This window comes from Cygnus olor, chromosome 28 (genome assembly GCF_009769625.2).
Source record: "Cygnus olor isolate bCygOlo1 chromosome 28, bCygOlo1.pri.v2, whole genome shotgun sequence".
NCBI classification, from domain to species: domain Eukaryota; kingdom Metazoa; phylum Chordata; class Aves; order Anseriformes; family Anatidae; genus Cygnus; species Cygnus olor.
Genome location: NC_049196.1, coordinates 946,134 through 968,367, shown reverse-complemented (window position 1 = coordinate 968,367; position 22,234 = coordinate 946,134). Strand labels below are relative to the sequence as shown.

The 22,234-nt window shown below is 60.6% G+C and overlaps 2 protein-coding genes across 3 annotated transcripts; both read left to right on the top strand.

Annotated features, from left to right (window-relative positions):
• Positions 1–1,812: 1,812 nt before the first annotated feature.
• On the top strand, positions 1,813–15,188 carry HJV (hemojuvelin BMP co-receptor). Of its 2 annotated transcripts, XM_040538891.1 has the most exons (4): positions 1,813–2,007; positions 6,190–6,351; positions 7,164–7,666; positions 8,090–15,188. In XM_040538891.1, the coding sequence occupies exons 2-4, from the start codon at positions 6,258–6,260 to the stop codon at positions 8,711–8,713; spliced, it is 1,221 nt and encodes a 406-aa protein (XP_040394825.1). In that variant the 5' UTR covers positions 1,813–2,007; positions 6,190–6,257; the 3' UTR covers positions 8,714–15,188. The 2 variants fall into 2 exon arrangements, with proteins under 2 accessions (XP_040394825.1, XP_040394824.1); XM_040538890.1 differs by lacking the exon at positions 1,813–2,007 and having other exon boundaries at positions 5,342–6,351.
• Positions 15,189–17,196: 2,008 nt separating this feature from the next.
• LOC121060784 (thioredoxin interacting protein) lies at positions 17,197–21,773 on the top strand. The gene is made up of 8 exons (XM_040538888.1): positions 17,197–17,675; positions 18,545–18,617; positions 18,724–18,871; positions 19,216–19,318; positions 19,486–19,742; positions 19,848–20,004; positions 20,119–20,267; positions 20,448–21,773. Exons 1-8 carry the CDS (start codon positions 17,426–17,428, stop codon positions 20,481–20,483), a joined length of 1,173 nt encoding a protein of 390 aa, XP_040394822.1. The 5' UTR covers positions 17,197–17,425; the 3' UTR covers positions 20,484–21,773.
• Positions 21,774–22,234: the final 461 nt, after the last annotated feature.

Below are 22,234 nucleotides of genomic sequence, written 5' to 3'. Positions count from 1 at the left end.
TCCTCCCCTCCCAGCCGAGGCCCCAGAGAGGAAGCCCCCTCGAGTCCCGTGTCACGGCCACACAATTGCACTGAGTTTGGGAAGTCTCCAGCTGATTTACTGCATTTTCCGATCCCTTGCGCATCGGGGGGGGGGGGGGGATATTTCTCTATTTCCCTTCCTAAACAATCCCATAAATTGAAGACTGTTTTTATTTTTTCCCCCTTTCAAACCCAACCGTTTCCAGGTATTCTTGGGCTGCAGCTGGGAATTCATTTCCTTCCATCCGGGAGCGAGGAAAATCCCTTCCCTGCAGGACAGCCATGGGCAGAGATGTGCCCCCCCACACACCCCCAGCCCCTCTCCTCTCCTCCCAAAATCTCTGCTCAAAGCATCCAAAAACCCACTCGAAATCCCAGCATCAGCTGCCGGCCGACAGAAACAACGCTGGGGATTTGAGCGGCCCCAACCGCGGGCGATTTGCCCCAGTTCTGCCACCAGCTTGGGGCCGGGTGGGTGAGCCCTGGAGGGTGGGGGCCGCTCCCCAAAACCCCCCCGGGGGTGATTTCCAAGCCCCCCCCCCCCCAGCCTGGTTTTACCCCTCCTTTAGCCGGGCAGCAGCGCGAGCAGTGCGCCTCGAGGAGCGTGGAAGCACGAGTGGGGAAACTGAGGCACGGAGCAGACCCCCCCTCAAAACCCCCCCCGTGCCCCTTGCTGGCCCCGACAGGCCCGGCCCCGCAGCCCCCCCCCACCCCGGGTCCCCGCTGCCACTCGCGACGTGCTGCTGCCACCTGGTGGCACCGTGTCCCCCCTGTCCCCGGGGTCCCCCCCTCCGCCAGCCCCCGGCCGCATCCTGTGTGGGCTCTGCGCACGGGGGGGGGGGGACACAAAACGGGGGGACCCCCGCCCCCAGCAGCACCCACGCAGCGGGACCCGGACCCAAATCCCCCACGGGGCCGTGCGGATGCCGGGGCGCTGCGGTAAGGGATGGGGAAACTGAGGCACGGGGAGGCAACGGGACGGTTTCCCCCGGCATCGCCGCCTTCCCGCACCGCTGGCCAAATTGAGCAGGGGGTAAAAGGTGGTGGTGGTGGGGGGGGGGGCTCCGGCCCCATCTGCTCCCAGCTTTTTTTAGCGCTCCCCTGCCCCGCAGCTGCTGAGCAGGTGCCGCGGGCGGGTGATTTATCTGCACGTCGGCATCTCGGGAGCGGTGCCCAGGCACGGGAGCGGGATCTTTTCCTCCGGAGGGGGCCGAGGGATGCCAGCCCCGTGTGGGTGCGGGCAGGGGGCTCGGGGGGCGGCTACGGTTGTAGGGCGCAGCTCCCCAGGCCTCCCCCGGTCTCCTCGAGGTCTTCCCTCTCCAGCTGCAGCACCGAGATTTCTGCTCCTCCAAGCAAGTCGAGCAGGGGAGCAGGAAAGCTGGCGAAACCTGGAAGAAAACTTTAATTTAATTCAAGATCTGCATCTCCGTTGGGTTTTCCAGCTCCCTCCTCGCAGGGCTGGGAGAAGGGCCCTTCCCCACAGGCCCTCTGCCCCATGCGGCCGCCCTGCGTTTGGGGTGCAGCCGAAATGGGAGCCCGCCTCGGGGTCCCTGTGGTGGGATCCATGCTGCAGAGCCTGGGGAAACCCCCGGGACCCGCAGCTCCACCTGGTCCCACCAGGACCCCGCGCCCATCCCACGCGTGGCTCGCTCTGCCCGCAGATTTGAAGCGCGCGCGGCCGCGTGCCGTTCGGAAACCTTCGGCTCTCCCTCCCTTTCCCTTCCCCTCCCCACTGGAATCCAGCTTTCGGGATCAAAAATACTGCTGGCTATTTTTAAAGCACCGACTTAGCCCCTCTCCTCCTGCGGTGACGGATCGGGCTGTCGTAAAGCTCAGCTGTTTTCCGCTCCCTCCGCACCGAGCCCGGGCAGTAACAGGAGCGATTCCCCCGTCGCTGCCACCCAGGGGGGGACCCTGAGCGAAGCCAGGGCAGGATTCGTGCCCGAGGTGCTGGGGGCGTTTGGCAGCGCAACCCACCGCTGCCAGGGTGAGTGGAGCATGGGGATCCTCTGTGCTGGGTGGGAGAGAGGGGAGGGGGCTCTGTGCCAGGCGCGGTGAAAGCTCTGGGTTTGAGCACCGCGCACATGTCCTTTCCATCGGAGAGAAGCGAGATCTTCTCTTCCAAGGAGCTGGCACCATCTTCCTGGCAAATCCCGGCTTCCCAGGCACCTGCCCCTCTTCTGACCGTGATCCTGAGGCGGGAGCAGGCACGGGGACGATGCTCACGGCTCCTCCCTGCCTCCGAGCCCCGGAATCTGGCTGGCCCCGTACCCGAGGGATGCTCGGGTGCATGAGCTGTAGGTGCTCAGCAGCACAGCGAGCGATGCTGGCGGCTGGTCTGCCCCCGGCCACTCACATCCGCAGCCCCGATGGAGGCAGACAGCTCCTTTGAGACCGGTGCTTTGAGGTGTGATTTGCTGAGCGTCCCCCTCCACGCTGGCTGGTTTGGGTGCAACCCCCCCCCGGGGTGCTCCTGATGACCCCCATAGCAGGGGGTTTGCAGCTCAGAGCCAAGCAGGAGCTGGTCTCCCAGGGCAAATCCAACCTCAAAAGCCCCGGGGTTAGATCCTGACCCAGTGGGTGACATCCCTGCCTGTGGCAGGGCGTTGGAACCGGGTGATCTTTAAGGTCCCTTCCAACCCAAACCATCCTGTGATACCAAATCCTTGCCAAACTCATTGTGCTGGTGCTGGGGCTGGACCAGGGGCTGGAGCTGAGCCGCGGTGGCACCAGCTCGACCTCCAGCCTTCCCCAGATGAGCATCCACGTGGGTGATGCTCAGAGAAACCCCCCCCACACTGCCTGCTTCGCACCACGACCGGGGTCTCTCCCCACTCCCGGTGCTTGGGAAACCCTCATCCTTCGGGGCAGGAGGGTTGGGGTGAGGCCAGCTGCTCTGCGGGCAGCTCCACAGCCCCGCGGCGGCAGGATTTGGGGACCCAGCTGGTGGGATCGGAGTTTTGCGCCTCCTAAACCTCCAGCTGATTCTGCTGGTGGGAAGCGGGGAGCTGGCTTTCCGAAGAGGTTTGATCGCAGATGCTTTTGGCTCGGTACCGTGACGCTCTGCCAGCCTGGGAGAAATTCCCAGCCTCCTCGGCCCAACATATGCCTGCAGCCCCGGCTCGGAGAGCTGCCGCATCCTGACGTTGCTGAAACAACCGATGGCTTCATTTCAGGATCCAGCACCTCCCCAGCACCCCCAGCACCCAGTCCCGGGGTACCCCATCACCCAGCCTCCACCCTCGGGGCTGCGGCAGCCGGGACGCCCCAGCCTGGTTCCTCCATCCGAAATCTTCCCCGGCCAAACGAGGCGGGTGGGTGGGATGCCGAGCGGCTCTCGCCCAGCCCAGATGGCCCCGGCTGCCGTTCCCGGAGGAATTCCCACCTGCCTGGCCCCTGCCCTGCGTGTAACCGATTCCCCGGCTCGGTGTCAGTGCCGGGGGCTCGCTGCGGGGAAGCCAGATGGGAGGATGCCGGGCACCCAGCATGGACCTCAGGACGCTGCGCTGGGATTCGGGTGTTATTTTTTAAACAACATTTTTTCCACTCTCCAGTTATCCCTCGTTACCAGGTAACAGACCCAGCACATAAATACCGGGCAGGGAATGGAGCTGCAAAGCCTCCGTGCATCCAGGAACAAAAAATAAACGGGCACCCAAAGCCTTCCTCCTCTGGTGGCTGCTGATGCACAACCAGCTGGGATTTGGCCCCAAGCTGGTATTTATTCCTTGTTTTCCCTTCCTCTAACCACAACCCGTGAGGAAGATGGACTGGTGCACTTAAAACATGAGCCCGGCTGCAGATTTCGGCTTGTTCTGCAACGAGCAGCCCCCGTCCCTCCCTCCCTGCCCCGCTTCCCGGGTGAGGAGCGGTTCCGCAGCTGCTGCCAGAGCTCAGTTCCCGCACGAGAGCTCACATTGGGGCGAGCAGAAACCCTTTTCCTCCCCATCCCTAAAGGGGGAGGCCCCACGCAGCCAGGGCAGCTTCGTTCCCCCTTCTTCCTCAGGCCTCCTCCTCTTCTTCAGGCTCATCTGCCCCCCTGTGCCATGCACCCTCTCCCTCCGCACCCTGCGCTTGTTGTTCTTGGCCGGGTTTTTGCCTGGCTAAATTTAGGCGGCTCTATTTCGACACCCATCCCCTGCCCCGCGGGGCGAAGAGGCCGGAGCAAAGGTAGCGAGGAGGAGGAGGAGCGGGGTCTGCTCCCCGCAGTGCCCCGGGTTTTATCCGGCTGCGAGGCCAGGCAGGTGCCGAGGACAGAGGCTGGCACCTTGCGGGCTGCCTCCCTGCGGGGGCTGGCACTTGGGGTCGAGCTGGGTGACAAGGACAAGGCAGCCCGGGTGGCCACCAGGGAAGGAGCCCCCAGGGCCAGGGGTCCGGAGGAAGCCGATGCAGGTGAGCGGGGCTGCATCGAAGCAAGGGCAGGGACGAGGGTGCCAGCGGCAGGACGTTGGTGCAGGCACCCAGGGGTGCCCCAGGGTGCCGTGAGCAGGGACCCCACGGGAGGACTGGGGTGTCCAAGCACCCTTCGCTGCCCCAGGAACTGTCCAGGAACCACCGAGACATCTCCTTGGGCTCCCGGAGGGTCTCCAGGCACTGCTGCCGCCTTTCTCCTTGGGATCAGGACATCCCGAGGAAGGTCCCACTGCCTGCAGGCCCCATGGCGGGGCCTCTCCCTGCCCCAGGCAGAGCCACGCCGTCCCATTACACATTAACCAGCTGGTTATCAGCCGAGCGCTGCGCCAGGGACGTGGACACGTCCCCTCCATGCCACTAACCCCAGGGGTTCGGGTCTCCAGCTCCAGGAGGGATGCGCGGCAGCTCCCAGCCTGCTCAAGCAGCTCCTGGGCCAAGCTCTGGGCACGGGCAGAGGCTCGGAGCACACCCAGAGCTTGTGCCTCCTGTGCTGGTGTGCTGAACGTGAGCCCAGCTCCGGGCCGTGGCACCAGGTCCGGTGTCCCCATGCCCCCGGCTGCAGGGAGCAGTTTCCCCCCCTCCAGCGCAGCCGGCCGAGAGCAGCTGGCAGCCGGAGCATCGCCAGCAGGTTTGAGGCAATGTTTTCGCTCCAGACATCTGCCCCGTTAGCCATTAATCCAGCTGGCAGAGGGACACGGGGGGCTGCCAACACGCGGCTACGTCACCGCGCCAGCCAGTACAGCTAATGGTGTTTGTTTGATGGCTGCAGCCACAGCAAAGGGAGCTGGAAGGTGCTAGACAGTGCTGCAGGACTGCCTTTTATTTTATTTATTTATTTTTTGAGAGCGAGATGAGACTTCGGGCTCTTTTCCCTCCCGCTTGCAGCTTTCACTTACCAGCAGGCGTGGTGTCGGCAGGACGCGCTCCTGGGGCTGCCCAGGGCACCAGGCACACCGCTGCGGGCAGCAGCCTCTGGCATGGCACACAGCTAAAGGGGAAGGGGGAAATCACAGATTTCATGTGCAGTAGCTTCAAAAGGACATTTGCAAAAGGCTGGCCAGCAAGTGATTAACAACCAGCCGGTAACAAAGCCACCAAGGGCTCAGGTCCCCAGCCCCTCCGAAGAAGCCGCAGCCAGCTGCTGGACCCCAGCCACGCACAGCGAGTGGCGACGTGCTCCTCGCATCGCCCTTGGGCCAGCTCGAGCCTCCCTCACCCGGAGCCAGCACTGGGGGCTCAGAGGGGGAGCAGCCACGTGCTGGCCGCAGGGGGAAGGTTTTTGGACGGAGCAGGAGGTGCTGGTGGCACCCAGCGGTGCTGGCTGCAGGCTTCACGGCGGCCACGCTAAGAATTCAGCTTTTCAGCTCCTAAGCCCTGGGATGCTGCACTCCAGAGCTTGGGTTTTAACTGCCCTCCACCTGCTAGGGCCAGCAGAAGGACAGAGCAGCCCAAACCGTACCCAGCATGTAGGGCAGCATGGGTCCTCTCCGCACACATCAGCTGCTCGTGCCCGTGTTGGGAAGCGTCCCCGAGCCGCTGGTGCTCCCCAAGCTGCAGTGGTTGAAAACAGCTAAAAGAAACCAAACCCTGTGGGATTTTGCCCCAAATTTCGCCTTCCCCGGGAGGCAGCAGTGCAGCCGAGCCCTGCAGGGCTGCGTTTTGGCAGCTGGTGACTCCAAACCTGCAGCCCCGGGCACCTCCTGCTGCAGCTCCTGTGCGCTGGCACCTCTCCGATCCCACCTCTCTCTGCTTGCAGGGGAGCTGCCGGATGCAGCAGAGCGCAGCCAGCGGGTGAGCGACCCCCCAGGCTCTGCATGGATTGGAATGGGGAAAGCTGCCTGCAATAAGAGCCCCGGGCAGCTGGAGAGCCCCGGCTTCTTCCTTCGAGCACTCTTCCTCCTCCTCTTCTGCAGGCATGGTAAGGAGCCGCCCGGGCAGAGCGGTGCCAAAGCCCCGTCCGTGGCAGGGACGCCAGCAGGAGCTGCAGCCCCCAAGGGTGTGGGGGGCAGCACCACGGCAGAGCCCCCAGGAGAGGACTGGAGCGAGCCCAAGAGCCTCTCATTGGGGTCCCAGGCACTGAGTGCCCTCATCCCTCCACAGCTGTAGGGTGGGCAGCAGGAGGATGCCCCTGGGAGCCCTCCAGGGGTCTGCTCTCCTCTATAGCCCCTCTGCTTAATGAGCTAATTGGTGCCCGCTGGGACGAGTTCATTAGCCCTCCCGGAGCAGTGGCAGCATGGTGGAAAGAAGCCCGGGCGGCAGGACGTCCTTGGTGCAGTCTGACCCATCACAAAAGAGTGATTGCCCAGCCTGGCCAAGGCTGAAATGGGAAGAGGGGGTTTCCCAGCTCAGAAATTCCCATTTGTCCCCTGGCAAGCCCTGGGGCGAAGAATCTCCGTCTGAGCCACGTCCCAGGGTCACGGTCGCAATGGCTGCGCTGGCTCGCGGCCGCGTTCGTGCCCCAGGTACGATCTCACGTCCCAGCTGCCCCAGCACAGCCCCTCGGCCCCGTGCTTCCCCATGCTGCCTCTGCGCTGGGTCCCAGCCCATTTCTGCAGCTGGCGACCCTGGGTTCATTCCCTCTGGTCATTTAAACTGGCCGCTGAGCTCCTTACCGCAGGCGCTCCCAGGAAGCCTCACCATCGTGGGACCGGCGGCGGGAGGCGGTGGGGCTGCCCCTTCCCCACCCCTGCAGCTCTACTGGGACGCCCTGGGCCGTCCTTTCTCTCCCAGTTTCTTCCCAGTGCAAGATCCTGCGCTGCAACTCCGAGTACGTGGCCGCCACCCTCAACCTGCGCGGCTCCGGCAGGATGGCGGCGTACTGCAACGCCCTCCGCTCCTACTCCCACTGCACCCGCAAGACGGCTCGCACGTGCCGGGGCGACCTGGCCTTCCACTCCGCCGTGCACGGCATCGAGGACCTGATGATCCAGAACAACTGCTCCAAGGAGGGCCCCACGTCCCCACCCCGGCCCCGGCCCCCGGCTCCCAACCACCAGGGCTTCGAGTCTCTGGATATCTGCAACTACGAGAAGAGTTTCCTCTACAAGCACGGCCAGCCCCCCAGCTACCAGCACTGCGCGGCTTTCGGGGACCCCCACATCCGTACGTTCCACGACGACTTCCACACTTGCCGGGTGGAGGGCTCCTGGCCCCTCTTGGACAATGACTACTTGTTCGTGCAAGCCACCAGCGCCCCGGTGGCCAAGGGGTCCAACGCTACGGTCACGAGCAAGGTAACGCCGGCGCCTAGGGCTTGGCAGCAAACCTGCTCCGGGGTGCAGCGGTGTGGGGTGCTCCCTGAGGGGACGTGCCTCGATAAAAGGGCTGGGGAGGGCAGCGGTAGCTAAACCCATGTGGGATCAGGCATTAATGTCCGCAGAACGAGAGGGATGAAGGTCCTTCAGGGACCAGGGAGAGCTCCCATTGCAGCCTGGGGATGGGTTACTGGGTGGTGTGTGGGGTACTGCTGTGCGCTCTGTCCAGGTTTGCAGATGGTTAAATGGTATTAAGGAAGAAAATCGCTTTCTGAAAGGACTGCGGTAGTGTGGGAGAGCTGGTGGGGGGCAGAGGGGCAGAAGGGTGGGATCTGCTTTGCCCTCCCGTAGACGAGACGTGGGGCAGGCCCGACCAACCCACCTCCGCTCTGCTCTCCGCAGCTCACCATCATATTCAAGAACATGAAGGAGTGCATCGACCAGAAGGTCTACCAGGCCGAGATAGGCAACCTGCCCGCGGCCTTCGAGGACGGCTCGGTGAACGGCGGCGAGAGGCCGGGCGGCAGCAGCTTGGCCATCCGGGAGCTCAGCCCCGGGCGGCACGTGGAGATCCGAGCCGAGTACATCGGCACCACCATCGCCGTCCGGCAGGCCGGCCGCCAGCTCTCCTTCTCCATCCGGGCGGCCGAGGAGGTGGCGCGCGCCTTCACGGAGGAGCAAGACCTGCAGCTCTGCGTGGGGGGCTGCCCCCGCAGCCAGCGCATCTCCCGCAGCGAGTGCTGCCGCGGCCGTGCGGCGGCCGAGGCGGCCCGGGCGCTCTGCAAGGAGATGCTGCCGGTGGAGGACGTCTACTTCCAGTCGTGCGTCTTCGACGTGGTGACCTCGGGGGACGCCAACTTCACCATGGCGGCTCACGGAGCCCTGGAGGATGCCAGGGTCTTCCTGCCCGACGCTGAGAAGCTGCACATCTTCCAGGCTGGGGCAGGCTGCCCGCACGCCTCTCCTTCCTTCCTCCTCCTCCTCCTCCTCGCCGCTAGTCTTTGGGCTCTTCAGTCGCGCTTTTAACTCCCGCTGGCCGCCCGCCGCTGGCATGGCGTACAGCGCAGGGGTAAGATGAGAGCACTGCTGACTCAAGGCCCATGCCTTGCAGATCAAGAGAGATGCCTCGTCTCGGATCAAGTAGCTCTACAGCGAGAAGAAATCGGAGCCCCAGACCTTTGGAGAGGGGAGCGCTGGAGACAGAAGTCGCTGAGACTCCAGTTTGTCTCTGCTGCTCCTGCACACATGGCACTGACTGAGCCTCGCTCCTCTCCCAGCAGGCCAATCCCCATTTTTTTATGTTGGATCCTGGTGCGTGTTTTCCTAAAGGTGAGGATATCGCGGCCGTACCAAAGAAAAAAACAGCCAGGGCGCAGGCATGCTTGGACAGCCTCTGCCCCTCAAAGCCTTTGGGTGCTCCTGCCAAGCACAGACTCTGGCAAGACACCGGTCCTTTCTGAGCTACTACAGCAGGCGTTGGCTCAGGGACCGTACAGGTTCAGCAATAACAGGCTCAGAGCCCAGAGCCCAGTTTTTAGCAGTCAAAAAATGTCATCAGGTGGATTTGGGGCCCCTTGACACTGCAGCTGCTGAAGTCACGCGGAGCAAGGCAATCAGACGGTCATCGGAGTGATGTGACCAAGCTTTGAGGGTTGTTTTTTTCCACGAGAGCTGGATTCGACCCTGCCACACAGAACCCTCCTTTCTCTGGGCTGGTGCCACTGATTTCCAGCCCTCTGCAGGTGCAGAGCATCAGGTCTCCGCCATTTCAAGCTCCTGTTGCTATTTTTCTTTGTTGTCTTGGCACCTGTCTAAGACTCAGTATAGCAAGTTCTGGACTTTGGACCAGCGTTGAGTTTCAGTGAGAAAAAAATACCACTCAGCATTCCTCTCCTTTGGGCCCAGCTCTCTCTGTTACTGTCACAGCCCAGCTCACATCCAACGAAGACTGTAGGTTTGACTTGTAAAAGAGAATTAATAATGAAGACACTGAGCTGGCAAAAAGCCCTACAGCTGTACTGATGGGCAGGGGAACTATTAGCAGATGTACATAAATACAGAGGTGAGGTCAAATTAGATGTTTAATATATTTAAGAGGTTTTAAGTAAAGCAGAGTTCTATAAGTTAAGAAATATTTTCCATATGCTTTTTTTTTAATGAAGAGGACTCATTAAAACTTTGCCATCCCTGTCCCACGGAGCCACGAGTGCCTTGCAAAGCCCCGGCCTCGCAGACGCGAGCTGGCAGCCGTGGGCAGGATTTGGGCAGGCGGCTGGGGAAGGAGAACAGCAAATCAGGTGAGGAGGATGTGGAAACCAAGGTTTTGCAAGTCACGTTTCAGTGCACCCCCAGTTTCTTTGGTCCATTTTTTTTTTCACCTCTGTCTCTTCCACCAGACAGTGAATGCAGAGATGTTTCTGAGCTATATCAGCATATTTCCTCCTCCAACATAGTCTCGAAGCACACAGTGACTAGCATGAGAGTTTCTCTGTTTCTCGTGTGCTGCTCTCGCTAATCCCTGAGCGTTTTGACATTAAAGGTGTCTATTTTTGAAGTCCTCATTTCCTGTCATCTGTCTCATTTCTTTGGTCGGCAGCAGCAGGTGAAGATAATAATATCTCGCCTTCCACCCACTGCTCCTTTTACTCTGGAGCACTTTGTGGTTTATATACACCCGCGCTGAGGCAGGAGAGCAGCCAGTCTGCCTCGCCACCCCGCTCCACCACGTCACGGGTCCCCGTGGTGGTGACAATGTTCCCCCAAAGGGATAAAACCCTCAGCAGCCCCGACCAGCCTGCAGCATGAATAGTCCCGGAGCTCCGTGCAGGAGCAGGGCTGACTTTACGCAGCAACACGAGGGAGCCATGGGGTGAAACGGGGGCTCCTCGGCAGCATGCAGCAACTCTACGCCGCTGCCATGAACAGCATCGTGGTCACACAGTGAGGGACAGATTTTACAATGCACAATAAAATTATCCTTAGGTTTGGGCTGGTGACACCAAGCATGTATGGGGAGAGGCTGGCGTTCCTGATGGAGAGCTGAGGATCTCGCTGCCCGATGGCCCCTCGCTCCCCAGGCCTCGTGGTACCTCCACGGCTGTGTATCGGGGACAGGAGAGCCCTCAGGACCCCCCAGCAATGCGAAGGGATGACCCCACACGTGTCCTGGGTGTATGGGCAGGGAAGCGGCGCAGCACACCCCACCGAGTGCTAGTTCTGTCCCGACCCAGAGCCTGGCAGGAGGGTTGGTGTCGGGGCTCGCGCCTCCCAGCCCGCTCACTGACTTCCCAGCTGGAAAAGAAGCTATGAGCTGGGCTCCAAAGGCGCTGTTCCCATTGAAAAGAAAACCAGAGTTCCCTGGGTCCAGTGCGTTGAAGGCATCTCCATGTCAGTCCCCGGACAAACCCCAGAGCCCGTGAGAAGAGAGGGCTTTGGGCAGAGCTTGCTGGAAAAGGCGAGCCAGGCTGCCCTGAGCAGCTCCCCAGGGTCCCCAGCTCTGGTGTTGGTTAGGGCCGGCACCAGGCAGGCGCAGCACGTCACAGCCGCGGCCACCACTTCCTGCACACGACGCCGGTGCCTAAATCCGAGCCTGGTGGGGGGCCGGGCATGCACGGCACTGAATGGGCTGGAGCCCGCTCCCAGGATTGTTCCGTACTCTGCATCCTAAGCGTAACAATTTGGGGGAAGCAAGGCCTCTCAAAGACGTGCTGAAGGCTGTGAGGAGGAGAGAGCCCTTTCCACCCCTGCCAGATTGCAGTCTGAAATAAAGAGCTGGAACGTAGGCGTGGATCCAAGGCCCATTGATGTCGACAGGAGTATTTCCATTGACGTCAGCAGACTTTGGATCGAGCCCTCGGTTTCCTAGCATATGTCACCTGCTAAAAAAGACCCCGGCAACACCGGCCAGCATTTTCATAAGCGAGCCTGGTTTTGGCCATTCTGCATGCAGATGCCCAACCTGAGTGGTTGCAGCAAGGGAATTCCCAGTCTAAATCCAACCCGGGGTTTGCCTGACCTTGTACACATTTGTCAACAGCACCGGGTCTCGGGGGAATGTCACTTAAATCCCATCTGGCTCCGAGTTCTAGCAGGTAGAGAAATGCCAAGGCATTTTCTTGGGGCATGAGGTGTAGTAGCCAAAGATGAATCTTCATTAGCAGCTTTCCCCTAGCAGTAAATGAGCCGGTCAGCAGAGGCAGCCGGCTTGGCCAGCTCCTGGTGCTGCAGCGAGGGTACAAAGCTGTGTAAGTTGGAGCTGCTGAGCCACCAGCCTGCAAACCAGAGCTCTCCAGACCATATGTAGGTCTTCAAAACGGTAACACCGGTCTAAAAGCTGCCCAACCATGCAGCTTTGAGGGGTGCGTTTCACGCCATGCCGTGGCACGTTTTGTTAGCAAGATGCTAAGGCCGGGACACACACGTCCTCCCCAGAGCCTGGGGTCAGAGTTGGCTTCAGGTTCGTGATGGCCAAAGCCTCACCGGCGTCACCAGCAGGAAACGTGCGTGGGAACGGCGGCTGACACAGGCACGTTTCAGTGAGGGCTTGGCCGGGTGCTCTCCAAGCATTTGGCAAGACAAAAAGTCTCTAATCTAATAAAAAGAAGTAAGCTGCCAGCGGCATTTGGGCAGCAGATGCACAGAACCTCTGGGGTTCTCTGGGCACAGAATCTCTGGGGGTCCAACCCAGCGTTTTGCTCACGAAGTGGAAATTCCACCGTTTTCACAGTTTTTTACAGCCCTTCCTTCGTGCGAGCAGGTAATGCACGAAGCGAATCCACGAACGCTCATCCCCAGACGTGCACCTAGGACTGAGCAGGGCGGACAGAGCGATGTGGTCAGCCTGGCACCTCCGTAAACCCAAAAACCAGCCCGTAAGGATGGATGGAGGAAGTCAATCCCTCCCGCGTTCCAACAGCCCGTGCCGTTCCTGGAAAGGCCTCTAGATGTCCGCAAAATCCCAGGGATGAGGAGCAGGGGACGGAGCCTGCAGGGAGATCCGCGGCCCGTGGGTGTCAGCCCTCACCCCAAGCACCACCAAACGCTCCCCGAAAGGTGCTAAGTCTTTCTGCTAAAGATTTATTTTCTGCTAAATTAGGTCCTAAATCTTTCAGATTTAGGGAGCTTTACGTTCAGGGTGAGCGTCTCCAGCAGCCGTCCCCTTGACCCCAGGCACAAACACAAGCGGTGGCAGCCTGAGAACAGCCTTGGCTGCGGAAAAGTTAGAAATATTCCTTATTTCTTTGCTGTTTCCATCGTGCACAACCTCCGTTGGGCCCTTGCAAGGGATACCCAGACAGAGCAGGGAGGGGGGCTCAGGAAAACTTTTGCTTTCCAACACTTTTTCCTCTCTTAACAACAACAGATTTAAAGTCTGGCTGCCACCAGAGGCACAGAGGGCCCGGTGGGTTGGTTTGGAAAGCAGAGGGCTGGCTTTGGTCTTGCAGAAGAGCAGGACTTGGGTGACGGAGCAGAGCCCAGCATGAGCAGCTGATGCAAGCAAGTCCTCCTGCCCAGGGCAGATGAGAGACACGGGACTTCCCAAGCTCCAGAAGTCAAATTCCTCCTTGTTTGTGGATGACCAAGCCCGGTCTGTCACAGGCTGTTGACTCGCAGCTCCGACTTTCCCCCCGGCTCTGTTGCAAAAACACAATCTGGCCAGAAAAGAGGTGAAGAAATCCCGTCGCAGCAAAGAACCATCTGTTAGGGAGAGCTTTCACGTCGTGTTCCTGGCAGGAGCTGGGAAACTGGGCCCTGGGGGAAAAATCCTCACGCTCAAGCCCTGTGAGGACTCTTCCCTGTTCAGCAGGGATTGGGAAGGGGAGAAGGGGCTCCAGGTCCGCGCCGTGCGTGCACAAAGCCCTTCCAAAGGCAGCCTGCACAGCGCTGCAAATTGCAGGCAGCGGAAAGCCAAGCCCTTGCTGTGGATGGCAGCAGCAAAAAGCTGATTTCGGTACTGGGGATCTGTGGGATGTGCCCCGAGAGCTTTCCAGCCCGTTTCACCAAGGGACAACTCAACCCCGTCCACCTCCAGAGAGCTGGTGGTGTTGTGGCCCCTGCCCCACGTCAGGCACCGCAACCAAAACTGTTGTTTTTGTTCAGAAACACAGACGGAAATGCTCCCCTTGCTTCTCTGCCTCAGTCTTCCTGCTTCTGAACCCAGCCGAGCTGAGCAGCCCCATCGCCGCCGAATCACTGCGGCGCTCTGGATGTGGCTGCGGCCAAACGCCAGCAGATACGAGCAGGGCAGCGGTGTCCTGCCAGCAGCCCCACGAGTTCCCCAGCCCCTCGTTCTCCAGCTGTGGCCACACGGCCCCGATATGATCGGGGTGGGATTTTCTACGCGCTGCTCTCCGCACACAAACATCGCTGCCAAAGGAAATGCCTCTTCCGCCCCAGCTCCTGTTCCCATCCGCAGAACAGGCACACTCTGTCCCTTCGCTCGGGCCCGTTGTGAATCCCTTTGCGTCCCTCTCTTCCCCCTCCCTGCCCCGAACGTGCTGGAAGTCACCATATATGGGGAAAAAGGCAGAAAACGGCAGTGAGGAGCACCGGGGAGCTCTGCGCCAGGCTCCAGCCCTGGCCGCCAGCGGTCCCCGTGCTGCGGGGCATTGGGGTGGACGGGGCAGAAGACGATGCACCAAGAGGAGCCTGGCTTCTCCTGGCAACCCTGGGTTGTGGCTCCCGATAAACCAGGAAATAAAGGTTTTATTCCTCAGGGCTTGGCAGGAGAACGGTTTCCAGCATGGCCTGGTGTGGCCATTGCGGAGCCCGGCACCGAAAGCAGAAGGGCGAGCTGCTGAGTCGCACTGCTTGGTTTCTGCCTTGCTTAATTCCTTCTCCGTGACCCACGCAGCGGCCCCTGCTTTCCGTGACTCATCTTAGGGCCTTGGTTTCCAGCCCAGCCCTGCTGCTTTTGACCTTCCTTAAACCCAGCACACTCGGTTCCTCATGCGGCTCTCCTCGCCCCCGGCCGGGCGCAGCAGGAGGGGGCACGGCTCTGGTCACCCTCCTCACCCACCCGCGCTGCCACAGCCTCACCCAGAGCTTTTCTCCTTCCCTGCGGCAGCGATCGAGGCCGGGGGGATCCTCCAAGCCTCACATTGCCAGTGGGAAGTGAGCTGAGAGGGGGTGAAAGCCTTAAAATAATCACTGGGGGGAGTGAGGAAGCACCCAAGAGCCGGCCCCTGCCCAGAAGTCAAACTGTCTTCTCCTCTGATGTCCTTGCTCTGAGGGGACGTGACATTTTGAGGCTTTCGTTTACAAGCTGAAGCTCGATTTCCAAACCCCCTGCTTAACTCAGAGTGCTGCTTGCGTGGGAAACCTCGTGAACCCAGTCTCATCCTGAGGAAATCGCAGCTTCCCCTCCTTCTGCAGGAGGACCGGGGAGGCATTTCCAGCCAGATAGAGGTCAGGGGAGCAAAGGGCAGGAGCTGACTGACAGCTAAAAGCAAATTTGGAGAGGATTCAGGAGTTGGAACGTGCCTTGGACCATATCTTTGGCAAGCTCTTTGGCTTGGGACTTCATTGTCCTTTGACATGGCTGGAATGCGTTTTGCTGTCCGGCAGCGAGCCGCGATGGGCGGCCGCAGCCAGGCTGGATATGTCTTTCTTGGAAGACGGGCTGCGAAGGAAACCAGAGAGGGGAAAGCACGAAAAAGGGAACGCTGGGCCCAGAACCAAGCTGGGGGCTTTGGGATCGTGTATCCCACGGCTGGCGAGGCTGGCAAGAGAGCTCTGCTCATCGGGCCAAATCAGAGCAAATCCGCAATTCTCATTAACCCAGCACCTTTATCCCCAGCGTGCTGCGGGAGACAATGGGGAGAGCTCGCCAGCCCCAGAGGCAGCAGGAAAAGGTGAAGTTCCTTCATTACGCCCCTAATTGTGAAATAATCTTCTCGCAGCAGGGAAATCAGTCCCGCAGCTTGGCAGGCGATCAGTTTATGCCCCACAGTTTATCCGGCCGGTCTATCAGTTTATGCTCGCAGGTGTGAATTAATGCTGAGGGAAGCAGAAGACGGGAGGGCGAAAAGCAGGGGGTGTGTGCCAGAAAGCCATGGACAAACAAGACCCACGTGAGCGGGCGAAGGACAAAAGAGACAACTCCTGAGAAAAAAAAAAAACAAACAAAAAAAAACAATCCCTTTCCTCGTTGCGGGTGGGGAGGCCTGGGCGACTCCGAAAATATTGTTCTGCCGTTTCCTCCACTCCCTGCGCTGCCCTTCCTGAGCCACAGGAGTATAATAGGGCTTAAAATGAGTGGTGAAAAAAGCCCCCCGCCGCAAAAAAAAAAAGTCGGGGGGGGGGGGGAACGGGTGCTTGGAAAAAATAATCGAGGAAGGAAAACGCAAGTGGGTCACGAGTGGGAGCCACGGCAGCGCCCCAAATCCCCATGGGGGAATGGGGCCGAGGAGCTGTGGGGGCACAGGGGTAGGAGGTGGGGGGGCAGCCCGTGGTGGGGGCCTTGTTGATAAGAAAAGAGCCCCCCCCGTGGTTTTTTTGGCCCCCCCCCCCCGTGGTTCTGTGACGAGCCTCGGTGACGCCGAGGCCCGGTGATCTCAGCCGCGTGCCACCGGTGCTGTCACCCCGGGGTGACGGCTGGAAAGGTCCCGAAGTGTGGGGGGCGAGGGGGGCGTCACGCCTTGCTTTTAGCAGGGTGACGGCGCACAAAAGGGATGTTTGGGGGGGGGTGCCCAAATCTGGCAGGCAGGGAGGGGGCACAGGACCCTACTGGGGGGGCACAGGACCTTATTGAGGGGCACAGGACCCTTAGGAGGGGCCACAGGACCCTTTGGAGGGGGCACAGGACCCTACTGAGGGGCACGGGACCCTGTTGGAGGGGCACAGGACCCCGTTGGAGGCTGCAGATGGCGGTGGATGAGGGGAGCCCCCTCACGGTCCCCAGAAAGGATGGAGGGAGGCTGAGAGATGCCCCCCAGACCCCAATTCCGTCCTTTTTACCACAAAGTAGACGTTTTTAGGTGCGGGGGGGGGGGCATCACTGGGGGGCTGAGGGAACGCAGGAGGTGACTGAGGGGGGACTTGGGGGGGGGCTGTGGAAGCCACCAGCGGGCGGGGGTCGCACCAAGCCCGCCCCCCCCCCCGCACGTCAGTGCCCGGCCCCAGGCGGGGGGCTCGCCCCCGGCCCTCACAGCAGGGAACAGAACATCCCGTTCCCCGTTCCCCGCTCCCCATTGGCCTCCACCGCCGCCCGTCCTCACTTCCCATTGGTCCGCCGCGCTGTCACTCCGCCTCCCTCCCCGCCCCCGCCCCCGCCTTCCCCAGCCGAGCACACGCTCGCCTCTCCTTCACACGCTGTCCACGCTCCGCAGGCGGCGCGCTGATTGGCCGGCCGGCTTGTAAACAAGGCGGCGGCCGCCAATGGGCGCGCTGATCACGCGAGCAGCACGGCCTGGCCACGCGCCCTCGGCGTGGAGCGCCTGGCATCAACAGGCGCGGGAGGGGGGAAGGCGGGCGGGCGGAGGCTATAAAAGGGGGCGGGCGGCGGAGCCGCGGCCAGAGCGCTGAGGGCAGTAGGAGGCGGAGGAGCTACGCAGCGGCTCTGCGGCGGGCAGAAAGGGGTTAAACCTCCTTCTTTTTTTTTCTTTTTTGACTGAAACCAGCCTATTTTTGGGGTGGTTTATAGCCTTTTTTCCTCCTTGCGAGGGAGAAAAAGCTATCTCTGCCCTGCGTTGCCGCTCGCTGCTTCCTCAGGAGAATCCTCACGCACTCACCTCAGCCATGGTGATGTTCAAGAAAGTCAAGACCTTCCTCGTGGCCTTCAGCGAGCCCGAGAAGGTTTATTGTAGTGGGGAGAAGGTGGCCGGCCGCGTGCTGGTGGAGGTGGCCGAGGTGACTCGCGTCAGCGCCGTCAAGGTGCTGGCCTGCGGGGTGGCCAAAGTCAACTGGGCCAAGGGCCCCCAGCAGTGCAAGCAGGAGATGGAGTACCTGCGCTTCGAGGATGTCCTGACCCTGGAGGAACAGCCCACAGGTGAGGGTTTGGGGCTGGGAGAGGGGGTGTGGAGGTGGGTCTCTCCTTGGGTGTCCTGGTTGTGCCCCCTTGGGTGTGGAGTGTCTTGGTTGGGAGTTTTGGGGGAGTTTTGGGGTGGGAGGGCTCAGCGCTGAAAGTGGAACTGGGTGGTGGCTGGAACTTGGGAGAAATGAGGAAATGGATAGAGACCTCACAGCTGGGCAAAGGGAAAGGTGAGGGTTTCTGTGCCCTGTGAGGAGCCCAGAACAAAAGCAGCCGTGCTGCTACCAAGGACCTGGGTGTTGATGTGGCTGGGAACAGGCAGAATGAGATTGGTTTCGGCTGGATGTTGCACGGCAGCAGGAGCTGAGCCTGGTGCCTGCAACAGGTAGGCAGGGAGGGGCCCGCACAGATGGTGCCAGAGGCGAGGAGTTTCCAGGGCACGGAGAACTTCCCTGCCTGCCTTCAGCCTCCTTGTTGGGCTGGCTTCAGGGTAGGCAGAGAGGGAGTTGGCAGTGTCCCGGGAGATAGCTGGGGTGATGTGAAATCTCAGAGATAAACAGCAAGGAAGGAAGTTGGTGTTGGATATTCCTGCGAAGTCCAAGGGGGAGGCAGTGGGGAGGGGTAACACAGGCTGAACTGAGGCAGATTGTGTTTGTGGCCTCAGCTGCGGATGTTGAAAGAGGAAGTGAAAGTGCTGCTCGCTTCATGAGGACATGAAGTTCTGTGGTTGTTTGGGGACAGGTGGGGGAGGCTCTTAGCAAACAGCTAATGCTGCTCTAGCTCATGCAGCGTCTGACTTGATCGCTGCCTGGGTAAGCACAAAGGGGATAATGCTTAAGAACAGTGCCCTGGAGCTTCATCTTAACGCTCCCCTCTTCTTTTCCCAGATGGGGATGGTTCTGTAATCCTGAGACCTGGGAACAAATACGAGTACAAATTCGGATTCGAGCTTCCGCAGGGGTAAGTATCATACAAATACGGTCTCTGAGAAAAAATAAATCGCAGTCTTATGGAAAACTCTGTTGCTGCCTCAGATGTGCCTAACAACAGGTGTTTGTCTTCTCAGGCCTCTTGGTACAACCTTCAAGGGAAAGTATGGCTGCGTGGATTACTGGGTGAAGGCCTTCCTCGAGCGCCCGTCGTTTCCCACACAGGAGATAAAGAAGCGCTTCGAGGTTATGGACCCCGTTGATGTGAACACTCCAGAGCTGCTGGTAAGTGCTGCTGTGCCTTGCCACCCTCCAGGAGGTTTGGGTGCCAGAGGGTGTTGAGAGAGGCGCTTAGGTGGGGTCACTCCGACCTCTGTAATTAAGACGCCCTTAATGGGTTTTGCTGAGTGTGGATTAAGGGCTTAGTTCCTAAGAAGTCTTAGTCACTTCTAGAAACCTACACCAAGGCAGGTGAAGTGAGGCAGTTGGGCCTTCATTTCCCTGCAAGACACTCGAGCCTCCCAGGAACTTGAAGTTGAGATCCCAAAGGGGGGGAAGTTGAAGCTTGGGGGAATGGCCTGGGGGCAGCAGGCAGGTTTCATCCAAGTAACCCTCTACTTTCTCCACAGTCCCCAGTGGCTGCCAAGAAGGAGAAGAAGGTGTCCTGCATGTTCATTCCTGATGGCCGTGTGTCGGTCAGCGCGCAGATCGACAGGAAGGGCTTCTGTGAAGGTAGGAGCCTGCCTTGCTCGAGGAGCGAAGTGGGGAGGCAAGGGGCAGTGGGAGGAGTTTTGGGGGAGCATCAGGGGGTGTTGAACCAGTGCATGGCGGCTCAAACGGGCAGACCCCAAGAGAAAAGGTTGGACCTTCCTAAATGCAAGCTGTCCTTTCCTCCCCAGGTGACGAGATCTGCATCAACGCCGACTTCGAGAACACTTGCTCCCGCATCGTGGTGCCCAAAGCAGCCATCATTGCCAAGCACACCTACCTGGCCAACGGGCAAACCAAGGTGTTCACTCAGAAACTCTCCTGCGTCCGGGGCAACCACATCATCTCGGGCATGTCAGAGTCCTGGCGGGGCAAAACGATCCGCGTCAAGAAGCTGAAGCCATCCATCCTGGGCTGCAACATCCTGCGCGTGGAGTATTTCCTGCAGGTGAGGGGCTCGGGCTGCTGACCCCGCGTCCTTGCTCGGCGGGGGAGTAAACTTGGGGTGCTGCTGGCTCCCGACGTCGCTTAACTCCGATCCTCCACCCTGCTGATCTACGTCAGTGTCCCGGGCTCCAAGAAGATCATTTTGGAGCTGCCCCTCGTCATCGGCAGCCGGTCGGGCATCGGGAGCCGCAGCTCCAGCATGGCCAGCCAGACCAGCTCCGAAATGAGCTGGGTGGACCTCAACCTGCCGGATGCTCCAGAAGGTGAGCGGGGCACGGCGACAGCGGGGGCTCCTGGGGGGTGCCCCACACCTGCCACCGACACGGTTTTTGGGGCGCTGTGGGGCAATGCTCACCCTTTCCCTCCCTGTCTTGCAGCACCCCCCTGCTACCTGGACATTGTGCCTGAAGACCACCGCCTGGAGAGCCCGACCACCCCTCTCCTCGATGATCCCGACAGCTTCGACAGCCCCATCTTCATGTATGCCCCCGAGTTCAAGTTCATGCCGCCGCCCACTTACACCGAGGTGAGCAGCGGGCCCCGAGGGCTGGCTGCTGGGCTTTGGGGAGCAGGGGGATTTGGGATATGGGGAGCAGGGGGATTTGGGGGGGGGGGGCGCAGGTGTGGTTCTGGATGGTAGCTCTGGCCACATCCCGTGGGGAATGCATCTGGAAGCATCTCACCGGCCTCTTGGCTTCTTCCCCAGGTGGATCCCTGCATCGCTAACAACAACGTGCAGTGAGTGCCGAGCGGAAGTCACTCTCCCAGTTTTTTTTTTTGGACTCTGAACCTGCCGTGGGACCTGGCAGCAGCCCAGACTGGCGTCTTCCTGGGAGCCCTGCTGCAGGAGTGGCCGCACGAAGGGCGCCCGTCACGACAGCTCCCAGGGAGGCTCTCGGGCGAGCGTGGAAGGGGTGAAGTGTCTGAGTCTGTGTGTTCCCTCGTGTGCTGGCTGCCTTGACGCGTACGAGAAACCCTCCTGTGGCTCAGGGGTTGTTTGGGACCTCGTTCACAGCCAAAGTCTTCCGAAAAACCAAAACCAAATACCAAGGTGCTCACGTGGAAACGGGCAGAAGATGGGTGTGTGGAGCACGGAAGGTGTAAGTGCCTCAGACACCTCGGTCCCAAACCCTTCGGGGAGGAGAGGCAGATGCCAGCCCGAAAGGACTTGCAGCGACGTTGGTCTGTGGGGAAACCGCCATCGCGACGCCTTGGACTCGGTGACGCCGTCCTGGGATGGATGCGACCCATGCGACAGACGATTGTAGCCAAACCCGGCCCTCTGCCCGGAGGGCTGTTGCTCTCGCTTAGGCTAATTAATTAACGCCTCTGATGTCCGAGCTCCCTGCGCGGGACGGGGTGTGGGGCGAGGTGCAAGGCTGCAGAAAGCAACGACCCCGTTACTACGGGGAGCTAACGCAGTGTCCCGAGGGCTGCTCTGCATGCTGGTCTGGTCTAGTTTGCTTTCTAGAATCCGATGGGGAAGCTCGGCCCCGCGACTGAGCCGGTTGGCGTTGAGCGGCGGTGCCCGTAGCGTTGATCTCAGTGTCTCCTTTCTGAACTACTAACCCCGTGCAACCGACGCGGGGCGGGAGAAATCACTATGCTCTGTTCTACTCGCTTCACGCCCGCAACCGTCACGGCGGCGGCGGCCTCCCCCAGCACCGTCCCGGGCTGTCACCGCCCGAGTCCCTGACATTTTGACCAAAACTTCATCTCCTGGTGCCAAACTGCCCCCGACTCGGGTGAGGCTGGGCTGCTGCGCGGAAAAGGCGAAACCAAATCTGGCCGGTGGATTTCTTGCTGCCGCGTCGCCCCCGCTGTCCAGCTGTGGTGGGGATGGCCCCAGTAGGGCCGAGCTCTTGAGGGCTGCTGGGGCGTGGAGCGGATGACGACTCCTTTGTACAGTTGTTTTTGTATTCGTTTTTTTTTTGGGGGGGAGGGGGATAAGAGTTGAAGAAGTCTATATTTTGTACTGTTGAGGCTCTATAAACCCCTGTGGGGCGAAGTTTTTAATAAAGATCTCTCAAAGTGACATCCTTGTGGGGTCTCTGACTTCGGGCACGGGAGGGCGGTGGAGGGGGAGTTGGGGGAGCGGGGCAGAGGTCCTGAAGCCACCTGCGGGGCTTGAGGGGTCGTCCCCATGCCCCCATCCCTGCCCCACGCACCTCTGCAAGGCACAACGAGCTCGGTGCTATCGCAGCGCCTGCGTTGGGCGCCCATGGGTGCACCCTGTGGAACGCAACCACTGCCTGAGAGCGCACGCAGCCCTGCTCCAGGTGGTTTTTGGGGCCGGGTCAGCCAAAAGCTGCCCTCTCTCAGTGCCCTGCTCTAGGGGGGAGGAACCCGCTGCTCAGTTCAGATTCGCTTCATTTTACCCCAATTTCGACACCTGACAACGGGCCCCGTACCTGCGGCGGGAGCAACCCAACCCGAGTGGGAGCGGGTGCGCTGCGAACGCCCCCGCGGGTCGCATCCGTGCGGGACTGGGGA

What these genes read in the sequence shown, in the direction of transcription:
- HJV (XM_040538890.1), top strand. Translation starts at nt 5,910, where the DNA reads ATGGGTCCTCTCCGCACACATCAGCTGCTCGTGCCCGTGTTGGGAAGC. An exon ending in CCTCCTCTTCTGCAGGCATG is followed by an intron (nt 6,352 to 7,163) that starts GTAAGGAGCCGC and finishes TTTCTCTCCCAG; the next exon opens with TTTCTTCCCAGTGCAAGATC. An exon ending in ACGCTACGGTCACGAGCAAG is followed by an intron (nt 7,667 to 8,089) that starts GTAACGCCGGCG and finishes TGCTCTCCGCAG; the next exon opens with CTCACCATCATATTCAAGAA.
- LOC121060784 (XM_040538888.1), top strand. Translation starts at nt 17,426, where the DNA reads ATGGTGATGTTCAAGAAAGTCAAGACCTTCCTCGTGGCCTTCAGCGAG. An exon ending in GGATTCGAGCTTCCGCAGGG is followed by an intron (nt 18,618 to 18,723) that starts GTAAGTATCATA and finishes TTGTCTTCTCAG; the next exon opens with GCCTCTTGGTACAACCTTCA. An exon ending in CCTGCCGGATGCTCCAGAAG is followed by an intron (nt 20,005 to 20,118) that starts GTGAGCGGGGCA and finishes CCTGTCTTGCAG; the next exon opens with CACCCCCCTGCTACCTGGAC.